We start from the raw sequence: 23,315 nt of genomic DNA, 5'->3' as shown, positions 1-23,315 counted from the left end.
CAAATATTTATTGAGGACCTACTATGTACCAATCACTCTGCTAGGTCTGGGAGGATACATTGGTGAACTTAGCTTATATTCTAGAGACAATTTGACAAATGTAAACAAATGAATTATTTCAGATAATGGTAGGTGTTACAGGTTGAATTTTATACCCCCAAAAGATGTTGAAGTCCTAATCCCAGCACCTGTGATGTGACGTTACTTGGAAATAGTGTCTTTGAAGATGATCAAGTTAATGAAGTCCTTGACTGGTGTTCTTATAAAAAGGGGTAATTTGGCCCTGATGGTATGGCTCAGTTGGTTGAGTGACAGTCCATGCAACGAGAGGTCACTGGTTTGATTCTTGGTCAGGACACATACAAGAATCAACCAATGAATGCATTAATAAGTGCAACAAAAAATGGATATTCTCTCTTTCTAAAAATCAATTTTAAAAAAAATTTAAAGGGGCAATTTAGACACAAATATAGTCATAAACAGAGGGATGACAGTTGGTTGGGTGTCGACCAGTACACAGAAAGGCTTCTGGTTCGATTCCCTGACAGGGCACATACCTAGGTTGTGGGTTCAATCCTCGGTGGGGGTGCATACAGGAGGCAACCGATCCATGTTTCTCTCACAAATGGATGTCCCCGCCCCCCCTCCTGTCTCTATAAATCCAGTAAAACATAACTCGGGTGAGGATTAAAAAAAAAAAGAAAACAGAGGAAAAAGGGAGAAACATGTTAAGCAAGATGGGTAGTATGGGCTATATTGTACTTAGTCTTGAATAATGGAAAAGGACTTTTTTTGAATCTGAAAGCAGGGATGTTAATTACATAGTTTAAAGAATAACCTTTTCATGCTAAACATTAACATGTAGCTTATTTGACAATAGCTACTATGTATGTAGTGCCTGCCTTGTGTCCAGATTCTTTTAAATATGTATGATTTCCAATACTCACAACCCTACAGAATTACATATATTTATTAATAGTGGTTAAAATAAAACTTGACAGATGAGGGAATTGAGACTCAGCATTTCAGTAATTTTATCAAGATAGCAGTTAGTAAAGAGCTGAGGTGGGATGTGAAGCCAGGTCTCTCCCTGATTCCAAAGGCCATAGTCAGTTGCACTTCATTTAACTGCATATACCCATTTCCCTTGCACTTAGCACAGAGGCCTGACCAGAATAAATGTTTAGCAATAGTAGTGACCCCAAAATATAAATCAGATGACCTGCTTTTGCACTTAATCCAATTTGTTTCCTAACAACCCTCCCCACCCCACTCCCAGCTCTCTACTCTCCCCCCCACCCCCAGTCTTTCAATGTCTTCAATAAAACCCATGCTATTCTCTTTATCAGTTGTTTCCTAACATTTATTAAATTTTGTCATATTTTCAGTTTACTTTCTGGTGTCTTTCCCCAGTATTAATCCCCATGAGATCAGAGAATTTGAGTTTTGTTTACCTTTGATATCCCAGAGCTGTGCTGTTCAATACAGGAGCCACTAGTCACTTGTGGCTATTCAGTACTGCAAATGTGGCTCCTCTGAATTGAGATGTGCAGTGAGTGTAAAACTCATACTGGATTTTGAAGACTTGGTATGAGAAAAAAACGTATATGATCTTATTAATATTTTTAAATATTACGTGTTTAAATAACATTTGGCGAAACTAGGTTAAATATATAATTAAAATGAACTTCACCGGTTTTACTTTTTAATGTGGCTACTAGAAGATTTTAACTTACATTAAGTGACTCACATTATATTTCTAGGCTCTGAGGCAGTGTTGTCCCAGAGCCTAGCCCAGTGTCCTGACTCATTTTATTTAGCGAAATAACCAGTTCATAGACAAACTGAAAAAAGAAGGGGAGAGAAAAAAAAAAAAGGGTGAGTGGAGACATGATATTTGCCTTCCATTAGGAAAATGGATACAGCATTGTCCTAGAAGTCAGGAGATCTGGGTTCTGTTCCGGGATTTAGTGGCATCACTGTGTAGCCTACCCCACTCTGGGGGTCAATCTGCCCATCAGGCCGTGGATCTCCAATGTCTGAGTGTATGAGTAAGTGACGGAGAAAGGTGAGGACGCCTGGTACAACAGACCTTGTCCTCTGTTTGGCACTAGAGCTTCTTCGGCCAACGGGAGGAGGCAGCAGGAATCCTAGACTAGATTCCTGAACTCCGAGCCGGGACCGCCAGCTTCCTCGGTCTGACGTCACTTGGGGTGCGACGCCGTCGTCGGTCCGGTCCTCCAAACTGCAGGGCTCATTAGGTTCCTTCGGTGAAGGCTGGTGCCGACGAGCTAGCGGAGAGCCAAACAGCTCCCGAGTCTCTCTGGGGCTCCGTTCTCAGTAAACCAGCCCCCGCCACCCTCCCTCGAACTCTCCTCTTACCCAGCACTGGAACTCGGGGGATACGGACCTGGAAGGAGAGCCGAGAACCAAACCTCAGTGCGGCTGCGCAAAGCACGTGCCCGTCCACGCCGGAGCCCCGGCGCTTGGCTGTGACGTAACTTCCGGCGTGAGCGGCGAAAGCCGGGAGGGCAAGCGATAGTGCAAGCAGGCATCCAGCAGCAGGCAGCAGGCGGGCGGGCGGGCAGGCGGCACAGAGGGAGGGAGCGAGCGAGCAAGTGAGCAGCCTGTGAGCCAGCGAGGGCAGCCGCGTCCCGAGAGAAGCCGAATTAACTCCCGTCCCTCTGACCCCTCCCCGGAGCCCACAGCGCCTCCGGTCTCCAGCGGAGCGAACACGGCCCTGCCCGGCCATGGCCTCGTTGCTGAAGGTGGATCAGGAAGTGAAGCTCAAGGTAGCGACACCGGTCAGGGCTTCCTTACCCCTCGCTTCGATCTCGGAGCACTCTGACCGGCTCCCTACTCCCCATGGCGTCTTTGTCTCCCTGGGGACACCAGCTCTGAGCTTCCGCTCAGCCCAGCCCTCCCCCCCACTTCCCGGAGACCGCATCAAGGGAGAGGATGATATAGGGTGGCTTTCTGTGCCTTGTCTGGTGATGGAGAGCCCGCGGACACGTGGTGGATTCAGTGCTTGAGGCTAGTGACAGCTGGAAGTTCCCCCGCCCCGCCTCCGGACGCTGCCGCTGTCCTTGGAGTCAGGCCTGCCTCGTATCTTAGGGCTGAAAGGGAGCTGGCACGTTTGTGAGCTCACACCTCCCCTATCTACCTGCTCACAAATTCAGACCGCCTCACACACAGGGAGGGAGAGAGGGAAGACAGGTGAGTGCTGCCCTCAAGCCCTGCTTCCCTCTCCTGAGATGGAGAAATGGGTCCTCAAAAAAATAAAGTACTTGCAGTCTGGGGGCCTCTCAGCTTCTCACTACAATTACAAGGTGAGGGAAAGACAGCTAGATTTGGGTTTCCCTATCCGGCCCTAACCTCTGTTGCCAGGTACTGACTTGCTCTTACTGAATTGCTCTTTGTTAATTTCAGGTTGATTCTTTCAGGGAGCGGATCACAAGTGAGGTGAGTGAAATAAATAGCAAAATGAGTGTTGGTTAACAATTGGGAGTTTCCCAAAGGGGAGATAACTGCTGAGAGATACCATCCCACAATTTTAATGCATTTCTTCTCACCTTTAGGCAGAAGACTTGGTGGCAAATTTTTTCCCAAAGAAGTTGTTAGAACTTGATAGTTTTTTGAAGGTGAGAGACCCTTTTCCTCAGATTTCCCAATTTTGGGGGGGCCCTGATCTTTCCGTCAAATGGGACAAATCATGTGTTGGTTCCATTTTGTTTTGTACTGTAAAGCGCTCTCATATCTTGCCCTTCACATGAAATATTTATTTGTTCATCTTGAAAAGACTAATGTTGGGGGGTGGGCGTCTCTTTTTCAGGAACCAATCCTAAACATTCATGACCTAACTCAGATCCACTCAGACATGAATCTCCCTGTCCCTGACCCCATTCTTCTCACCAATAGCCACGATGGACTGGATGGTGTAAGTGTCCTATATTTATCTTTGTCTTCTGTAGCAATAGGTTCTCTGTCCTCTATTCCCTGGTCAGTTTGAACATGTACAAAGGAGACAGTAGGATTTAGATCTGGGAATGAGGGCTCTTACAGACATGATGACTCCAGTACACCCCCTTTAGATCCTGATTTTCACTTATAGCATGAGGTGAATTTGCTAATGCTACTCTGTGAGAGTGAGTGTTAATAGCTACAGGGTTATCTGGTCTGTTTCCATGGCTCTAAGCAAGACTTTTTCTTATCTGTTCCATGTTTCAATGTCTTGAGTCTTATTGAATGAGCAGTCCTTCTTGATATATAACTGTAGTCCCTGTCTTTGCTGGGCATCTTTATTACCTAGTCCTTATCTAGTAATGTTCACATTCTGTAACACTGATGACACTGCATTGTTCTTTGTCTGCATTATTGTCTCCTTGTTAAAACTTGTTAGTTCTGGAAAGCAGAAACTGTCTTAATCATCTTTGTATTCCCAGCACCTAGCATTGTTTCTGGTACATAACAGGTGCTAAGTATGTGTTTGTTGATTGAATATTGTGTTTCTTTGTGGAACCAGCAGATTTATATATATTCCCTTAATTATCTTTACCCTCCACTGAAAGGTTCTTTTTTCCTATTGTTTATAGTAGCCAGTTTCAACTGATGTACTGTAAGAATTTTGAAAACATGCAATTCCTGACTATTTAGTCAGGAGCACTGACCTCTTTCCCCTTAGACTGGCAAATTAAAAAAATGACACAGCCAACACAACAATGGCATCCAGTGTGAATGAATCAAAATTATGCCTTGTTTTGGGTCAGATAGGCAAAAAATATATTTTTGGTGTGCCACAGAATTTTAGTAATTAGTTTTTGTGCCAGGAGATGGAAAAGATTGAAAATTGCTGGCTATGCCTCTCGTTGCTTAATGTGTTATATTTCTTGAAAGGTTGGTCTTACAACTAGAGAACCTTTTCTTAAAGCCTTTTATGTACTTAGTAACTTGCATAAATTAATAAGACTAGAGGCCCAGTGCGCCCTCTCACAGTCTGGGAGCCCTCGGGGTGTGTCCTAAGCCTAAGCCGTCAGTCGGACATCCTTAGCTTTTCGCTCACCAGCCGTGAGCCCAGCTTCTAGCTGAGCAGCGCTCCTCCTGTGAGAGCTCACTGACCACCAGGGGGCAACTCCTGCATTGAGAGTCTTCCCCCTGGTGGTCACTGTGTGTCATAGCGACGGGTCATTCTGCCTTAGGTCGATTTGCATATTAGCCTTTTATTATATAGGATAGGATAATTTATGGTGTCAAAGAAGGGATTAAACTTGCTTAAAGTATAACTTGTGATAGGGATGTGAATGTTCAGAGTAGGCTAATTTCTGTCTGTTTCCTTAGCCCACTTACAAAAAGCGAAGGTTGGATGAGTGTGAAGAGGCCTTTCAAGGTAAGAGCTACCCTACCCCATCTACCCTCTGGCTTACAGCCTTGAGAAGCAGATGGGTCTAGTGTTCTGGCCTGGAAGCAGGATCTGATTTTATTTCCCAGAGTTAGCATTCTCAGGTCTTCCAAATGTGGTCATTATTTAGCACCCTGAACCTAATTTTCCTGTAAAAAGGGAGGGTTTAACTTAGTGTAAACTGGCCAAAGGAAAGGATTTGCACTACCTATTGCAGAGTTTTCACAGGAGTCCCAGTTCCATGTTATTTTTTTCCTCTTTAATAATAGTTGGTACATTAAGTCTTTAGAGCATATTTTAATTTCCTTATTCTTTAGACTTTGGGCGTATTTTAGACGCTCATTTGTTAATCCATATGTTCTCTTTGGTTCTGTTGGTGGTGTCAGTATTTGTTGTGACAGATAAAAGGCAGAGGTCATAGCATTTCATGAATCTGGGGAAGAAGAGGGAAGGGTGGAGGATGCTATATCCTGGCCCCCACCCCAATCATTTGGCCTTCTTCATGTCCTTGCCAGGAACCAAGGTGTTTGTGATGCCCAATGGGATGCTAAAAAGCAACCAGCAGCTGGTGGACATTATTGAGAAAGTGAAACCTGAGATCCGGCTGCTGATTGAGAAATGCAACACGGTGAGGCAGGGGCTAGTGACCTATGGGCTGACTTCAGACAGCCTGGCTTGAACTATGAGAAATCATGGATGGTGGGGCTGGAGGCATGGAGGTGATATGGGTGTTGGCAGACTAAGTATCTTGGCTCCTGTGCTCCTGGCATCTGGCCCCAGCAGCATGAATTGTATACTTCATGGCATCAGTAGAAAAAGCCATGTTCCTCAAGCCTTGGTCCTCATATATATTGTGGTCTTTTTACCCTGCAGGTCAAAATGTGGGTACAGCTCCTGATTCCTAGGATAGAAGATGGGAACAACTTCGGGGTATCTATTCAGGTAATTACGTACTGGAAGGGAAGGTTTGAGGGATACTCTCATCTCCCCTGCTTTGTTTGCTTTTCCTTTTTCTTTGATTCGTTGTGGAGTAATGTGGAAGTGATTTTGACTCACCGTGTTTTTTGTTTGTCGTTGTTTTTCAGGAGGAGACAGTTGCAGAACTAAGGACTGTTGAGAGTGAAGCTGCATCTTATCTGGACCAGATTTCTAGGTAGGGCTGCTTGGGCTTGGCCCAGGAATTGGGGGCTGGTGAGGTGGTAAGCACTGTCCAGAGTCTCCTGCAGCTTCCTCTTCTTTTTTCTCCTTCCAGATATTATATTACAAGAGCCAAATTGGTTTCTAAAATAGCTAAATATCCCCATGTGGTAAGTAAGGGTTTTGTGGCCTGAGGGTGGAAGTGGTAGGGTAGGGAGGAGTGACTGTTACTGGGAAAGAGCTGACTGTGGATAGTTCGGTCTTGGGAACGAGCCTTTTCTCTGCCCTTTCTTTCAGGAGGACTATCGCCGAACCGTCACAGAGATTGATGAGAAAGAATATATCAGCCTCCGTCTCATCATATCAGAACTAAGGAATCAATATGTAAGTAACCTCGATCCCTGCCAACAGTTGCCCTGGCTTTTCTTAGTTCTGGTGATAAATTTCTTGCCACTCTCTGTGGGTCGAGAGCGGGGACGGAGGTAAAATTGATAAAACGAGTTCTGCTTATCAACCAAGTGTCGAGAACTGTGGAGTTGAGGGTATATAGCTGGGCATCTTCCTTCTTTCCACCTGGATGAGAGGGAGTGCAATATAGTACAGAGGTGAAGATGAAGTTGTTAGTCAGACATACTTAGGTTTGGAACCAGCTCTACCTGTAATGTGTGGCCTTGGGGAAGTTGTTTAACCTCAGACTTCAAGGTTTCTTCATCTCTAAAATGAAACTTATATGAGTATCTACTGCACAAACATGGTTTAAAAAAATTTGTGAGATAATACATTAAAGGACCCAGTGCACTTCTTGTTATGTTAAGTGTGCAACAAATGTTAGTTATTATTAGACACTCGGGAACTTGGAAATACCCAGGTATACCTAGTTTGGGGGTATAAGAGAGGTGGAGCAACCACATTGATTTCAGGTTCAAATGAGTGAGAAGGGGATTATGTAAATGATTACTTGGGTAATTGGTTGGGAGGGATCTTTTCTTTTTGAGGTAGAGGTAGAACAGATGTGTGATTCTCTGATCTCTCCTCTCCCAGGTCACCCTACATGACATGATCCTGAAAAATATTGAGAAGATCAAACGGCCCCGGAGCAGCAATGCAGAGACACTGTACTGAGGCCAGGGCCAGGGCCAGGGGACTCTGTGAGTCTGGCTCAAGACCGACATTGCCTTGGTTTGTTACATGACTATCGTGACGGGGAAACTGGCTGGAAATAGTAATCACACCTCTCTCTGTTTTTAGTTAGAGTCTAATGAAACTCTCATGTAGTTCTGTGACGTGTTTACCTCTTTTTTCAGGCCTCAGGAACTCTTCTATTTCCTTCCCTAATACCCCACACCTGAGCTGTTCTAATTTCTGGAGAACTCCAGGTTTGTGTGCATAAGATATTGGCACCAGAATACTTGTGTTTTCTTTCCCCACCCCCTTCTTTGTCTTGGGCTTTGTGTTTTTTTCCTTTTGATGATTAGTTTGTTAGGAGCTGAGGGAACTGAAAGGAAAGTGCTAGGTTTTGTTTTTTTCTAGGATCTGGGGTCAGGGAGGCTAGCTCCTTTCTTCTGATATAAGGTTAGTGTCTCTTGCCAATGTGGGATATTGGATCCTCCCTGTCCCAGTTGTCCTGGTGATGACTTCAGGTTTTCCATTTACATACATGAGAAGAAGCACCATAGACCTTGGCTAAGTCCCTAAGTCCTTCAGATGTTTTTATAAGTAGAATTTTCACATACACATATGTGCATGATTGACACGCACATACAGACATGCACACATCTGCTTCCTACTCTGTTACCTGACACTCCCCCCGCCTTCCCCCACAAACCCTGTTACACACACACACACACACACACACACACACACTATTCAGGAGGTGATAGTTGTCTCAGTCATCATCCACCGGGGCCCATCGTCTCCTGATATTGTGGCCTCTTGGTACCCAGAGGCTATTGAGTTGGAGGAGAACCAAGAGGCGAGAAGCAGAGGGATTGGGGAAGGCTCCTTTCTCTGTGACTCGGGTCCTTTTGGGCATTATTGCAAAGGCCAGTCCTCTGACTCCTGACTGCCTCTTTCCAGACCAGTTGTAATTTGGGGCGGGGGTGTCTTTAACTGTGAGGACCAGCTGCTGCTGCTCCTCCTGGGCTTTTCCTTTGGGAAAAATATTTCTTATTTATAGTATTGTGCTTCCAGGGAAAGCAGTCACTTATGTGTATATGTGTGTGCATGCAAACACAGGCAAGTACACGTGTGTATGTGGAAATCTGCTGGGCAAGTCAAAACCATAGAAGAGTTGCCCCCTATCTCTCGAATCTTCCAGAGCTATCCCCCACTTTTTTATTCTATCACTACTGGAGAGTCAGTATTTGCAGCCAGCCAGCCAGTGACTCTCTCAGTGTCTATTTCTGACTTATTCTTCCCCTGTCTGTCTTCCAACCCCTAATCATATTTCCACCTGGATGCATCATTTTTACTCCCAACATGCTATATAGAGAAGGAGTCAGGATGCTGTCTTCCCACGAATAGTACTCAGTAACAAACCAATTGCATTTTAGTTGGGCAATGCCCCTACCCACCCTTCAGATCCCTTCCACCATGCATTTCTGTTTCCCTTTTTGTTTGTTGGATTGTTCTGCCCCTTCTCACCCCACCACCCTTGGATCGTAATGTAAAATTCTTTTACCATGTCAAGAAATTATTAAAAATATAGGTACTTTGACCTCTTTCTAAAGCCGCAGACCCTGGTGAGATGCTCTGGTGGCTAGGGACGTACCCATACTCATATGCGTGCGCATCGGGATACCCATCTCCACATACACCACCAGCCATCCTATTGGGTGTTTTTATACCAATTATGCTTCCCCTTTTTTTCTGGAATAATGGAAAGATTGAGGTTTCTGCCTACCAAGAGGCAAAAGTGGGTCCTTCATTTGTATTAAGCCTGAATTATGTGAAAGAGAGAGTGCTCTTCCCAAATATAAGCTGCCTTCTGTCTCAACCCGAAACAAGATCCCAGTTCCTTCCTTCCTTCCTTCCCCAGTGATACCCATGAACTGCCAGTAGAGGCTGCTCTAGTTCCACTTGGGAATCACCTGGTTCAAGGCGCATCCTACCGTGTCATTCTTGTTACCTTATACTAATTCTCCCCTCAGAATAATGTCTTAAATTTCTTAAGGAGATGCCAGGGGGCTCTTGGTTTTGGTTTTCAAATGACTTGGAGGGCTGTCTAGGACTCTACCTCCCTCTGAAATAAAGTTTCCTCAACTTCCACCTTGTAACGTAGCCTTCTGGTATCCAATGATTCCCTCATTGCCTCTGCAAAAAGAGATTTTAGGTCTTAAACAATGGAGGAACATCTGCTCTGTTCTGTTTCAGAAATAATCAGTAGGTAACAATTTTCGAATGCCTACCCTGTGTTAGGCTCTGCTAAGCACTTGATATGCATGATCACATTTAGTCTTCATGAATCTATAAGGTAGTTTTATCCATTTGTAGGTGAGGACATAGATTCATGCTAGTACCTCCCCTGAGGTCACAGCATAGGGACCTGGAAATCTGACTGCCAAGCTCAGGCCTCCACCACTCTTCCTTTCTCACTAACTAGATAGAAGAGGCCTAAGACTACGGATCAGGGGCTTAACCTTAGGCAACTGGCTGAGCACAGTGCTTACTGCTGAACTAGGCAGTAGATCCTGGAAATATTGGGGGATAGTGCCTGCCAGGAGGGTGGAAAATGGACATTTTTGGTGGCTGCATTCAGCACACAGGACTTGATTGGGCGTCTGAGATTTGCATTATTCTCAGACCCATTTTGAGTGGAAGGTGCAGTTCAGCGGTACTTCAAATGCCCTCTAATCTGGTCTAAATGATGGAAATCATGCTGCCAATAGTTCAGGGGCAGGGGAGATGCCATGCACATGGAAGTAGTGCTTTGGGCCAAACCACAGAACAGAAAATTGGAACAGAATTATATAAATCAAGGTCAGAAATTTCCTGTTCAACCCACAGGGTGGAGTTTTCTCCATTCCTATCCATCCTACTGAATATAAACCCTGATTTGATGTCAGTAACTGGAAGAAGCAGCTGGTAGGACTCTCATTTCAACTCTCAGCACTCACCATGAATGTCAAGGTAGTCCTCGTGTTCCTGGCACTGTCCCTCATTACCATCTTTGCCCTGGCCTATGTCTTGCTGTCCAGCCAAGGGGGTTCCAGCCAACCTCCCCGCTGCCCCTCTGAATCCCACAGTGCCCAGCACTGGACACACCCTGGCCAGAGCCAGCTGTTTGCAGACCTGAGCCCAGAGGAGCTGATGGCTGTGATGAGCTTTCTGACCCAGCAGCTGGGGCCAGGCCTGGTGGATGCAGCCCAGGCCCGCCCATCAGACAACTGCATCTTCTCCGTGGAGCTGCAGCTGCCCCCCAAGGCTGCAGCCCTGGCTCACCTGGACAGGGGGAGCCCCCCGCCTGCTCGTGAGGCACTGGCCATCGTCTTCTTTGGCGGACAACCCCAGCCCAACGTGAGTGAGCTGGTGGTGGGACCACTGCCACACCCCTCCTACATGCGGGATGTGACTGTGGAGCGTCATGGGGGCCCCCTGCCCTATCACCGACGTCCCATGCTGAGAACTGAGTTTGCCCAGATGTGGAAGCATTTGAAAGAGGTGGAGCTACCCAAGGCACCAGTCTTCCTTGCTTCGGTCTTCAACTACAATGGCTCCACCTTGGCACCTCTGCAGGCCACTCCTAGTGGCTTGCGCTCAGGAGACCGTACCACCTGGATGGCCCTCCACCATAACATCTCAGGTGTTGGGATTTTCCTACACCCAGTGGGGCTGGAGCTACTGCTGGACCACAGGGCCCTGGACCCTGCTCGCTGGGCTGTCCAGCAGGTCTTCTACCTTGGGCGCTACTATGCAGACTTGAGCCAGTTGGAAAGGGAGTTTAAGGCTGGCCGGCTGGAAGTGGTCAGAGTTCCTCTGCCCCTGCCAAATGGGGCTTCATCCCTGAGGTCTCGGGTCCCCCCAGGTCCTCTTCCACCTCTTCAGTTCTCACCCCAGGGCTCCCAATACAGTGTACAAGGGAACCTGGTGGTGTCCTCCCTCTGGACATTTACTTTTGGTCATGGGGTGTTTAGTGGCATGAGGATTTTTGACATTCGGTTCCGGGGTGAGCGAGTGGCCTATGAAGTCAGTGTCCAGGAGTGTGTGTCTATCTATGGTGCTGATTCACCCAAGACAATGATGACCCGATACTTGGATAGCAGCTATGGACTTGGCCGAAACAGCCGGGGCTTGGTGCGGGGCGTGGACTGCCCCTATCAATCTACAATGGTGGACATCCATATATTAGTGGGCAAAGGGACCGTCCAGCTGCTCCCAGGGGCTGTGTGTATATTTGAGGAGGCCCAAGGACTACCCCTTCGAAGGCACTATAATCACCTTCAGAGTCATTTCTACGGTGGTTTGGCCAGCTCCGCTGTTGTAGTCAGGTCGGTGTCATCTGTAGGCAACTATGACTACATTTGGGACTTTGTGTTTTACCCAAATGGGGCGCTTGAAGGGCGGGTCCATGCCACAGGCTTTGTCAACACAGCTTTCCTGAGTGGGGGAGAGGGAAGCCTCCTCTTTGGGAACCGTGTGGGGGAACGAGTGCTGGGGACGGTGCACACGCATGCCTTCCACTTCAAGCTGGACCTGGATGTAGCAGGTGAGTGTTCAGGGAATTAAGATTGAGAGTTGGGATGGGGCAGAGGGAACAGAGACTCCTCATCCCCAGATCAAGCCTGAAGAGTAGAGGAGCATTCCAGCTCCACAATTCATTGTGGCAACAGAGCACAGACTGATTTAAGTGTATTCAGCTGCAGTCAGTCTGAAATACTGGGCTTACTGAGTCTGGCAGAAGGTAGACAGGGTTCCTCTGCCAAGCTGCGATCATCCAGCCCCTCTGACTTGCCGCCATTGTGAAATTAGTTTAATGTAAAGCTGTGCCTGTCTACCTTAACCTCGGGTGACAGTGTGCGTGGTGAATTGGCCCTAAGGCTGAATGGGACTAGAGTTGGGGCTCTGCTTTCTTCCTAATTCTGAGTCAGTGGTGGAGGGGAAAGCAGGGACCTGAGCAGAGGTAGGAAGCAGTCCATCTCGAGAGGTTTTCAGAGGAGAGGTGGTTCTGGGGCATGAGAAGGGGGGTGCTAGATGGGAGTTGCTCCACAGGATTTCAGACAACTAGTGATACAGGATAGTGGCCCCATCCTTCTGGGGAGGGGGGCATCCCATTCCTGTCAGCACATGGCATCACAATGGGCGCTCTGGTGGCATGGCATAGTAGGCTTGCAAGTGTAGAAAGGAAATTCTCAAGTAGGGCTCAGAGCACAGAGGACTTGCTGCTCCTGACACGTTTTGTCGGGAACAGAAAATAACCAGCTTATCAAGTCAGACAATTAGACCCAGAAAGAAAATTAGAAATCCACCAGCCCCTCTCCCTATTACAGTTAGGGAAGTTGAGGGTGGGGGGAGATGAGACAGAAAGTGATTATCCAAGTATAATGTGCTATAACTAAGGATATTTCTTGTGAAACATTTTCTTATTCTCCTGGGTATAAAGACATGACTGTGTGTGTGGGAGTGGAGGGGTCGGGGCGGTGTTCCTGTGGGGGTGATGTGGAGGCAGAGGGGAGGAAGAACTAAGAAAATAGCATGGTTGAAAGGCATATTAACAATTCTTTGACATATTTAGAATATGACTTTTCTGATTTGAAGTTTCTCCAGCATTTTTGGTACCAGAGAGCCTTGTCAGGAAGTAAAATCAAGTGACATTTATGGGTCCCTGGTGGGCACAGCACAGGCTGGTGCTGTGGGCTGGCGGCCGTGTCAGGCCCCTGTGCACAGAGACCAGCAGAGGCACCGGCTTTAGCAGAGTGCCCCCTGAGCCAGCTGTCTGCATAGTTACTTTCCTGTTTAAAGTAACTGAGTCCAAGGATATGATCAGGTGCCGAGTGGGGTGATGAGTTCAGGTTATCAATGCAATAGAGTTCCAAGGAGTTCTCAGACAATTTAAGGACATAAATCTATTCACTTCTGAAAAACACTGAAAGTGGTCCCCACCTTGTCGAGAGAAAGAAAGCAAATTCTCAGAGCTGAGAGGGGTGTGCAGGGCACCATGGAAGGGGATTGGGTTTTTCCAGGCAGCTTCTCCAAGACAAATGTCCCTTTCATAGTTACTAGCCACCTGCGTGTGTTTTTCCATTTACAGAGCTCAACCATAGAACAGCTGTAATTATGTCCAGTGTAGAGATTCGGAAAATGAGAATCAAAGAAGCAAATAATTTGTCCAAGGGTAGACCAGTGCTACTAGAACTTTCCGCAGTAATGGAAATGTTCTATATCTGCATTGTCCAATACAGTAGCCACTGGCCACATGTGGCCGTTGAGCACTTGAAATGTGGCTAGTGTGACTGAGGAGCTGAATGTTTAATTTAAATGCAAATAGCCACTTGTGACTGGCAGTAACTGTATTGGACAGGGCAGCGTTGAAGAAGATGGGCTAGCTCCCAAATCTAGAGCTTCTGGCTTCCAGCATGGAGTGCTCTCTGATGAGTTTTGCTGCCCTTTGTCAGGCTGGTGCAGTGTTCATGGTGGGGGCTATGAGGAGCCTGTCTTACCTGGTATGGAACTCCTCTCCCTCCCCTCACCCTGGCAGGGCTGAAAAACTGGGTGGTAGCTGAAGACGTGGTGTTTAAACCTGTGGCAGCCCCTTGGAGTCCAGAGCACCAACTTCAGCGTCCACAGCTGACTCGCCAGGTCCTGGGAAGGGAGGATCTGACAGCCTTTTCATTGGGAAATCCCCTTCCTCGCTACATTTACCTGGCTGGCAACCAGACTAATGCCTGGGGTCACCAGCGCGGGTACCGAATCCAGATCCACAGCCCCCTCGGCATACACATGCCCCTGGAGAGTGACATGGAGAAGGCCCTCAGCTGGGGGAGGTGAGGAGGGCCCTGGGCACTGGGTGGTAGGGAAGAACTGGTCCCCTTCCCCATCCCAGCTCTTGGAGACCCCCACTCACTATTCTTGGCTTACTATCCACCCCTGTACCTCCTCTCAGATCCAAATAGATATGGGATGGGAAATGGTCACACTGAATCTGATCCAAAAGGTTTCTGGGACAGGAAAGGTCTTTGATATTGTCTGACTCCACCTTCTTATGACATTCCTGGTCAGATACCAGCTCGCAGTGACCCGGAGGAAAGAGGAGGAGTCACAGAGCAGCAGCATCTATTACCAGAATGACATCTGGACACCCACTATTGCCTTTGCTGACTTCATCAATAATGAGACTCTCTTAGGAGAGGTTGGTAGATGGAGAGACAGAGGAGAGGGGCTCTTCTGTGTCTGGTGTCTTGGCTGCCCACACCTGGCCCTGGATTGGAGGGATGGTGGTGTGTTTCCAGTCAAGGGGTTCTCTGATGACCAACATGGGTCATCCCTCCTGGGGTGAGATTAGCTCCGGAATATTGACCGCCCTACAGAGATCACCACGTTTTGTGGACCTGGGGCTGGGAGGAGGTGGAAGCAGGGCTGAGGCTGGAGGGTGGGGATTGTGGCTAAGGGGTAATTCTCTGGGTCTCACCTCCAAAGTCCTCCAGCTCCTCCTTCTTCCTGCAGGACCTGGTGGCCTGGGTTACAGCCAGCTTCCTACACATCCCCCATGCTGAGGATATCCCCAACACAGTTACTGTGGGGAACAGAGTTGGCTTCTTGCTTCGACCCTATAACTTCTTTGATGAGGACCCCTCCATCTTCTCCCCTGGCAGCGTCTACTTTGAGAAGGGCCAGGATGCTGGGCTCTGCCATGTCAACCCTGTGGCCTGCATCCCTCACCTGGCAGCCTGTGTTCCAGACTTGCCCCCTTTCTCTTATCAAGACTTTTAACCCCAAGGGTATGGTGGGACACAGAGGTAGGGTGGGTGGGTGCTAAGACATATGTACCTTCCTCTCTGTTCCCAATTCCTGCTCCCCTGACTTCTACCCTCTTAATGTTTCAGAGGAAACAGCCCCTCCACACACTAAACCTTCATATATCCTTTTAGTTAATTCATATTTCCAGTGTCTTTTAAAAAAATGATGAATTTATACAAATGATATTATTATTAAAATATTCAAGCAAGCCGGGCCAATGTGGCTCAGTGGCTGAGTGTCGAACTATGAACCAGGAGGTCAGGGCTAGATTCCAGTCAGGACACATGCCTGGGTTGCCGGCTTGATCCCCACTGGGGGTGTGCAGGAGGCAGCCCATCAGTGATTCTCTCTCATCATTGATGTTTCTATCTCTTCCTCTTCCTTCCTCTCTGAAATAAATAAAAATATATTTTTAAAAAATATTCAAGCAAAAACACCACAAATCCTACCACTCAGAAATAGCTAGGGTTCACATTTGGTGACCATTATACCAGATGTTTTTTCATCAGGTGCATTGAAATGGAAGAAGAGATAGAATTTTGTAAAAATCGATGGTATGGCTCAGCCTGCATGGCTCAGTGGTTGAATGTCGACCTATGAACAAGGTTGTGGTTCGATTGCGAGTTAGGGCGCATGCTTGGGTTGCAGGCTCAATCCCCAGTGTGGGGCATGCAGGAGGCAGCCAATCAATGATTCACTCTCATCATTGATGTTTCTATTTCTCTCTCCCTTCCTCTCTGAAATCAATAAAAATATATTTAAAAAAAAATAGATGGTATGTGCAATTTATAAAAAATATTACAAGATTTTTATTTGAATTTCTTCTATGTGACTTTTGAAGTAACCAGAATTCCCCAGAGAATATTAAGGATTCTGGCCAAGGAAATTAGCAATGACGGAGAGAGGAAAGGGGGACAGCGCTGGCCAAGGAATGCTGCTTGGGAAGCTGAAGGGCTGGGGGTAGGGATTTCCTTGGAAGGAGAATAATAGTTCCAAGATACAGGAAAGGGAACATCTGGCCCTGGGAAGGCGGGGGTGGGGGAGAAGAAGCGGGGCTGAGGAGGGTGTGGGGTTGCAGACCCCCACTCCTTAATGGTGGTACATTATTGTGCTCAGGCTGGTCAGTTACATTATTTTGAAATCCCTCCCCCTTCCCCTACCCCAGCTCTCCCCAGTTCCAACCCTGACCCAGAGTCTGATTTGGAGCCTGGAAGACAAAGCCATGTAAGGTCTGTGGAAATCACTGCTGCCTGCACCAGGCCCGCCCCAAGCCCCGGCCTGCCCCGCCCCAACCCCCAGCCTTCCCAGTCCTTCCCACCCTCAGTTTCCTGTGCCTCTGGATACTGAGAACCTAAACCAGAGTCCAGGAGCCCCCAAATAGGAGCCAAGAGAGACTCTCTTCTGCTGACCTGAGAATACACACCTCCATTCTTGTTTAACCCTCTGCTCCTCGGTTCACACGACAATGAACCAGAAGACAACCCTGGTGCTCCTCACTCTGGCGGTCATCACCATCTTCGCCTTGGTGTGTGTCTTGCTGGCTGGCAGGGGAGGAGATGGGGGTGAACCCAGCAGGCCTCCCCACTGCCCCTCCATATCTCCCAGTGCCCAGCACTGGACACACCCTGGCCAGAGCCAGCTGTTTGCAGACCTGAGCCAAGAGGAGCTGACGGCTGTGATGAGCTTTCTGACCCAGCAGCTGGGGCCAGGCCTGGTGGATGCAGCCCAGGCCCGCCCATCAGACAACTGCATCTTCTCCGTGGAGCTGCAGCTGCCCCCCAAAGCTGCAGCCCTGGCTCACCTGGACAGGGGGAGCCCCCCGCCCGCCCGGGAGGCACTGGCCATCGTCTTCTTTGGCGGACAACCCCAGCCCAACGTGAGTGAGCTGGTGGTGGGACCACTGCCCCACCCCTCCTACATGCGGGATGTGACTGTGGAGCGTCATGGGGGTCCCCTGCCCTATCACCGACGCCCCGTGCTCATCCGAGAGTACCTGGACTTACACCAGATGATCTATGACAGAGAGCTGCCCCAGGCTGCTGGTCTCCTCCACCACTGCTGCTTCTACAAGCGCCAAGGAAGGAACCTAATCACGATGACCTCGGCCCCCCGGGGTTTGCAATCAGGAGACCGGGTCACCTGGTTTGGCCTCTACTACAACATCTCAGGGGCTGGGGTTTACCTGCACCCCGTGGGGTTGGAGCTGCTGGTAGACCACAAGGCTCTGGACCCTGCCCGCTGGACCATCCAGAAGGTGTTCTTTCAAGGCCGCTACTATCAGAGTCTGGCTCAGCTGGAGGACCAGTTTGAGGCCGGCCTGGTGAATGTGGTGCTGATCCCAGACAATGGCACAGGTGGGTCCTGGTCCCTGAAGTCCCAGGTGCCCCCGGGTCCAGCTCCCCCTCTGCAGTTCCATCCTGAGGGCCCCCGCTTCAGTGTGCAGGGGAGTCAAGTGGCCTCCTCATTGTGGACTTTCTCTTTTGGGCTTGGAGCATTCAGTGGCCCGAGGATCTTTGACATCCGCTTCCAGGGAGAACGGCTAGCTTATGAGATCAGCCTCCAAGAGGCCTTGGCCATCTATGGTGGAAACTCCCCCGTAGCAATGGTGACCCGCTACATTGATGGAAGCTTTGGCATGGGCAAGTACACCACGCCCCTGACCCGTGGGGTCGACTGCCCCTATCTGGCCACTTACATGGACTGGCACTTCCTTTTGGAGTCCCAAACCCCTGAGACGATACGAGATGCCTTTTGTGTGTTTGAACAGAATCAGGGTCTCCCCCTGAGGCGACACCACTCAGATTTCTACTCCCATTATTTTGGGGGCCTTGCAGAGACAGTGCTGGTCTTCAGATCTGTGTCTACCTTGCTCAATTATGACTATGTGTGGGATATGGTCTTCTACTCCAATGGAGCCATAGAAGTCAAATTGCATGCCACGGGCTATATCACCTCAGCATTCCTCTTTGGTGCTGCTCGAAATTACGGGAACCAGGTTGGGGAGCACACACTGGGCCCCGTCCACACCCACAGTGCCCACTACAAGGTGGATCTGGATGTAGGAGGTAAGACAACGTGGAGGGGGGAAAGTATTCCAGAAGAGGGGGCTCAAAAGTTGTCTCTATTTGTCTTGTATTTATAGCAATTATGCAGGAAAAGAAGCTATGAGAGTGAGGACGTAGCTTTGGAGTCCAGGCTTCTTCTTTGGCTGGATATGAGAGAGTTGGATGCTAGATTTTATTTAGCTCATTGGCTGGGTACATGGCTAACACCCTTTCTCCACATGACCTCATCAGAAAATCTTGGGAAATGGCAAAACTCAGGGATGAGGCAGGATCTGAGCCAACAGGGTCCCCTTTGCCCTCTTCCCTCCCTTTCGTTTATATGGAACCCATTTCAAGGAGGCAGCCATTTGTTTTCCAGTTCATTTCTCTGCATTTGGCCGGTGGTGCTGCTGTTTTGGAGGATCTGTTTGCAGTCCGCCAAGTCCCTGGCACATGCAGGCCAGCCATGGGACACCCAGGTTGGACATTTCCTTGGGAGATGGACCCTCCTTCTCCCTGGTTTTCCATCTCTCTCTGAACTTAAGTGTGAGGAACAGAATAGATACTGTGGAACATTCCAGGTAGTTCCTGGTAGTCACAGAGAGAGCCAAGGAAACATGATGTCTTGGAGTCTATCCTTTTACTTTCCTTCCCCACATTGAGCTGATCCCCAGATTTTTTTTCTGTTCTGCATCTGAAATATCTTAAACCCCTCACTGGGCCCCACTGTCATACCCCTATTGGTGCCAGATCTCATTCTGCTGCTTCCACTTTTCTTCCTCCCAGATCCAGGGTTCACTTTGTGCCCAGAGGGACCTACCAGCCCATGCCAGCCTGCTCCCTCATACATGCTTCACTTTCCCCATCAAAATAGGATCCCATTCACAGAATTTTCTATAAGGCCTTTCCCTTCAGAATGCAGTTCCATCCTGCCTTTCAGATTCTTCCCTATGCACTGCTTTAGCCATCCTGTCCCTGGACACACACACCATGCAAGACAGTCAGGCTCCTTTGCTTTGGCTCATGTTTTGTTCCTGCCTAGAAGGCCCTGCTAGGTCATCTCTGCTGGTAACATCCTGGAAGGCCAGGCTGAAAAGTTGCCCAGGAAGGTCCCTTTTCTTGCCTGCACCTCTATTCCTATAACCTTGAATCCTGAATGTACACCTTTCATATAGCAGGCCAGTCAGGGCATTGCCTTCTGCATCCTCTGTGAGAGCAAAAGGGTAAGATGAAGTTTTATTCATCTGTGTGTCCCCAGGGCTGAGCCTGAACCTCGCCACTGATGAGATAAGTGAATAAACAACAATAAATCAATGAAATCCTGACAAAATATTTTATAGGTCAACAGCTTTGGCTAAACGATTGGGGATATTTTGGGGAGAGGGAAAGAAAGTAGGGGGCACTCTCAGTTCTGGGCTTCTCTTTGGCCCCCAATCTGAAGCCAGGCGGGTGATCATTCCTTTGTCCCATCCTTTTCCTCCTTCCCTCATCCCGGCAGGACAGAAGAATTGGGTCTGGGCTGAGGACATGGTCTTTGTCCCCATGGCTGTACCCTGGAGCCCTGAGCACCAGATGCAGAGGCTGCAGGTGACCCGGAAGCTGCTAGAGACAGAGGAGCAGGCCACCTTCCCCCTGGGAAGTGCCACCCCTCGCTACCTGTACCTGGCCAGCAACCACAGCAACAAGTGGGGTCACCCTCGGGGCTACCGCATCCAGGTGCTCAGTTTTGCTGGAGAGCCACTGCCCCAGAACAGCTCCATGGAGAGAGCCGTCAGCTGGGGGAGGTGAGTGGCAGGGTGTCAGAGGGAAGCTGGGGGAGATGAGAGAGAAGGGAGCATTGGAGGGGCAATTGGAAACTCAGTTGAAACTGTATGCAAAGTGAATAAGAGCTCAAGAAGGATTTCCTGGTTATCAAAAGGCACAACAGTGGGCACTGGAATGTCCTTCATTGCAGGACTAAAACTCAGGTTTGAGAGCCTTTTCCTCTTTTGTATGGTGGACGGGTCATGCTGTGATATGGCAGGGGGGTGAACAGGATTCCCTTGAAAGGTGTTGGATGACTCACCAGGGTGGCGTTCGAGTCACTGAATGAATGAGATGGGGAAGCTGAGGTCCACATGCTCAGCGCCTTTCCATCATAATCAGGCAATAGGATAGTGTTAGTGACTGTGCCTCCCTAGGTACCAGGTGGCTGTGACCCAGCGGAAGGAGGAAGAGCCCAGCAGCACCAGCATCTACAATCAGAATGATCCTTGGACCCCCACCGTGGACTTCTCTGACTTCATCAATAACGAGACCATTGTTGGAGAGGTCAGCTTATGGGGAGGGCCAGTGAGAGGGGTGGGGACACAAAGAAGAGCCCGACCTTCTCTTGGGGACCCCTGAAAACCATCTGGTCCCTTCAGGGGTGGAGACGAATCCTGTCTTCTGTGCTTTCATGGATCTGATCATTACCTCTTGAGGGAATCTTCCCAAGCTGGGAGTTCATTTGCAGATGCTGGCCGAGGCCCCAGCCTATCCTCAAGACCCTACAGCCCTCTAAGTCTCAGCTTTGTGGACAGAGTCCTTTTCAGGCTCCAGCAGTCAAGGCGGGCTGGAGGTCACCAAGGGCAGACCACATCTTTCATATCTAAAACCCATTCCTGGTGTGACCACTAAAGGATTAATTTCTAAATGTTGGCCTTTTCTGCCTCCCAAACCCCGGTCTCCCCTCCTCCATCCTCCTTCCATCAGTTATAGTTTGGGAACTCTCTGGGAGTTAAGGGGGAAGAGGTTGATGTAGCCTGTGGCATCATTATTCCTCTGTGGGTGGAGAGACTGATGGAGGTGTGATAGAAAGTGTCAGAGAAGAAGAGTACAGACTGGGTCAGGGAGCAGGTGCTGGTTCCAATATGAATATGAAATTGACTACACTTTGATTTCTGGACCAGTAGGAAAAATGTTTAAAGACTTAAGATCCTTTTGAGGAAAGGGGCGCTGGCATGGCAAATCCTTGGGAGGCGGTGTGTCTTAGCAAAGCCAGGCCTCATGATCCTCTTCCTTCTCCCCTGCTAGGACTTGGTGGCCTGGGTGACAGTTGGTTTCCTGCACATCCCACATGCAGAGGACATTCCCAACACGGTGACTGTGGGGAATGGTGTGGGCTTCTTCCTCCGACCCTACAACTTCTTTGACCAGGACCCGTCCTTAGATTCTGCGGACTCCATCTATTTCCAGGAGGACCAGGATGCTGGGGCCTGTGAGGTCAACCCCCTGGCTTGCCTCCCCAAGGCTGCTGACTGTACCCCTGACCTCCCTGCCTTCTCTCATGGGGGCTTCTCTCATATCTAGGTGATCCCTGGGATGGGGAATGTGTCCAGGACCCCAGGGCCAGCGTGTGTGGAGAGGGGGAGCAATGGGCACTGGGTTGGGCAGACTGATGCCCTCTTCTCCTTCCTCACATCCCTGAGGTTCCTTCCTCTTCTTCCCCAAGGTCACCTCCTGCCACTATCCTCCCTTGCTTCCCCTCTCTACTGGGAGCATCCTGAGCCTGTGATGCTGGTGATGGGGGGGGACACAGGAGAGACCCAGCTTTGTTGCCACCAGATAAGCCTGGTTTCTGTCCCAGAGAGGAGAGGAATGGCAGCCAGGAGCTTGAAGTGATAGTCAAGCTTTTCACCAGAAGACTCCCTTTTTTCTTTCTGGCTTTTCCAAATATTTTAGGGCTGCCTCCAGGTCCCTCCTCACCTCCCCGGTGCCTGCCTTGGGAGATGAAGATAGGTCTCTGCAAGGAGATAGTCCCCTAGAGGCCCAGCTCAGGGTTCTTGCCAGGCCTGTGCATACATGGATGAGCTGGAAGGGGCTTCTGGGCCCATATTTTCTCTTATCCAAGTCTTCCTCCTTCTTTCCCTCTTCCTCTTGCCTACCACCTCTTCCTCCTGTTTCTACTCTTTCTTATATTCTGGGATTTCCCTCCCAGCCCTCATTTCTCAACTTCAGTCTCCTCTCCTGGCCCTAGGCCTGTGGAAGTCTAAAAATGCAAAGGACATTTGGGAGGACAATCCCTGTCTGTCCCCCTATGTCTGTCACACATGGAAGTAGGAGTTGCCCCACCCCAGTCCTGGGCAGAGTGTGTTCTCTTTGCCCATTTGTATACCCACTGCCTTGCATTCTCAGCAGAGGATGGTCATAGAGACAGTAGCTGCTCAAGTTAGCATTTGAGGTGGTTTTGTGGGTACAGTGGTAATAAGGAGTGGTCATTTTGTGCCAAGGTTGTGTAACCAGTGACCTCTGTCTTCTGTAGCAGCCAACAAGGGAGGCACCAAGGATGAGAAGCACAAATACCCAGGAACTCTAGCGGTTAACTGGCCAGGGCCATTCAATCACATACGGGCATGCAAAGGAGCGGGGGCTTGGTCCCTTAGGAGCCTGGATTAGGGTGGATATACAAACAGCAAGCGTTTGGAAAGGACAGAAACATCCTTCCCTAGAGGATTGGTTAAATAAATTCTGTGGACTTCATCTATCTCCGAGCTATAAATATAATTACATTTCTTTATATACTAATAGGGAATAATCTCCCAATGAAAAGGCAAGGTGCAGAAGTGTGTATGGTGCACTTCCCATTTGTGGTTTATAGAAGAGAGGAAAATATAAGTGTAGATTTGCTTATAAATGCGGATCCAGAAGAAATGGGTAGCACTGGTTGCCTCTGGAAAGGGAACCAGGTAGTTGGGGACAGGGGGAGGGAGGGGACTTAGCACTGTATACCCTTTTGTACATTTTGAAGTTTGAACCATGTGACTATA

The 23,315-nt window shown here is 48.8% G+C and overlaps 3 protein-coding genes across 4 annotated transcripts; all 3 read left to right on the top strand.

Annotated features, from left to right (window-relative positions):
• The first annotated feature begins 2,504 nt into the window (after nt 1-2,504).
• On the top strand, nt 2,505-7,810 carry PSME3 (proteasome activator subunit 3). Of its 2 annotated transcripts, none has more exons than XM_079796962.1 (11): nt 2,505-2,792; nt 3,430-3,462; nt 3,579-3,641; nt 3,833-3,937; nt 5,335-5,383; nt 5,911-6,023; nt 6,269-6,337; nt 6,481-6,548; nt 6,648-6,702; nt 6,830-6,916; nt 7,574-7,810. In XM_079796962.1, the coding sequence occupies exons 1-11, from the start codon at nt 2,751-2,753 to the stop codon at nt 7,652-7,654; spliced, it is 765 nt and encodes a 254-aa protein (XP_079653088.1). In that variant the 5' UTR covers nt 2,505-2,750; the 3' UTR covers nt 7,655-7,810. The 2 variants fall into 2 exon arrangements, with proteins under 2 accessions (XP_079653088.1, XP_079653089.1); XM_079796963.1 differs by lacking the exon at nt 2,505-2,792 and adding an exon at nt 3,240-3,329.
• A 140-nt stretch (nt 7,811-7,950) lies between these two features.
• AOC2 (amine oxidase copper containing 2) lies at nt 7,951-15,972 on the top strand. Its single transcript, XM_079796961.1, has 4 exons — nt 7,951-12,236; nt 14,226-14,511; nt 14,747-14,876; nt 15,191-15,972. The coding sequence occupies exons 1-4, from the start codon at nt 10,649-10,651 to the stop codon at nt 15,455-15,457; spliced, it is 2,271 nt and encodes a 756-aa protein (XP_079653087.1). The 5' UTR covers nt 7,951-10,648; the 3' UTR covers nt 15,458-15,972.
• An 845-nt stretch (nt 15,973-16,817) lies between these two features.
• Nucleotides 16,818-23,240, top strand: LOC307115261 (amine oxidase [copper-containing] 3). The gene is made up of 4 exons (XM_079798404.1): nt 16,818-18,549; nt 20,027-20,312; nt 20,709-20,838; nt 21,583-23,240. Exons 1-4 carry the CDS (start codon nt 16,950-16,952, stop codon nt 21,856-21,858), a joined length of 2,292 nt encoding a protein of 763 aa, XP_079654530.1. The 5' UTR covers nt 16,818-16,949; the 3' UTR covers nt 21,859-23,240.
• Nucleotides 23,241-23,315: the final 75 nt, after the last annotated feature.

This window comes from Cnephaeus nilssonii (genome assembly GCF_951640355.1).
Source record: "Cnephaeus nilssonii genome assembly, chromosome: 19".
Lineage (NCBI taxonomy): Eukaryota > Metazoa > Chordata > Mammalia > Chiroptera > Vespertilionidae > Cnephaeus > Cnephaeus nilssonii.
This window is presented reverse-complemented; position numbering and strand designations above follow the sequence as displayed.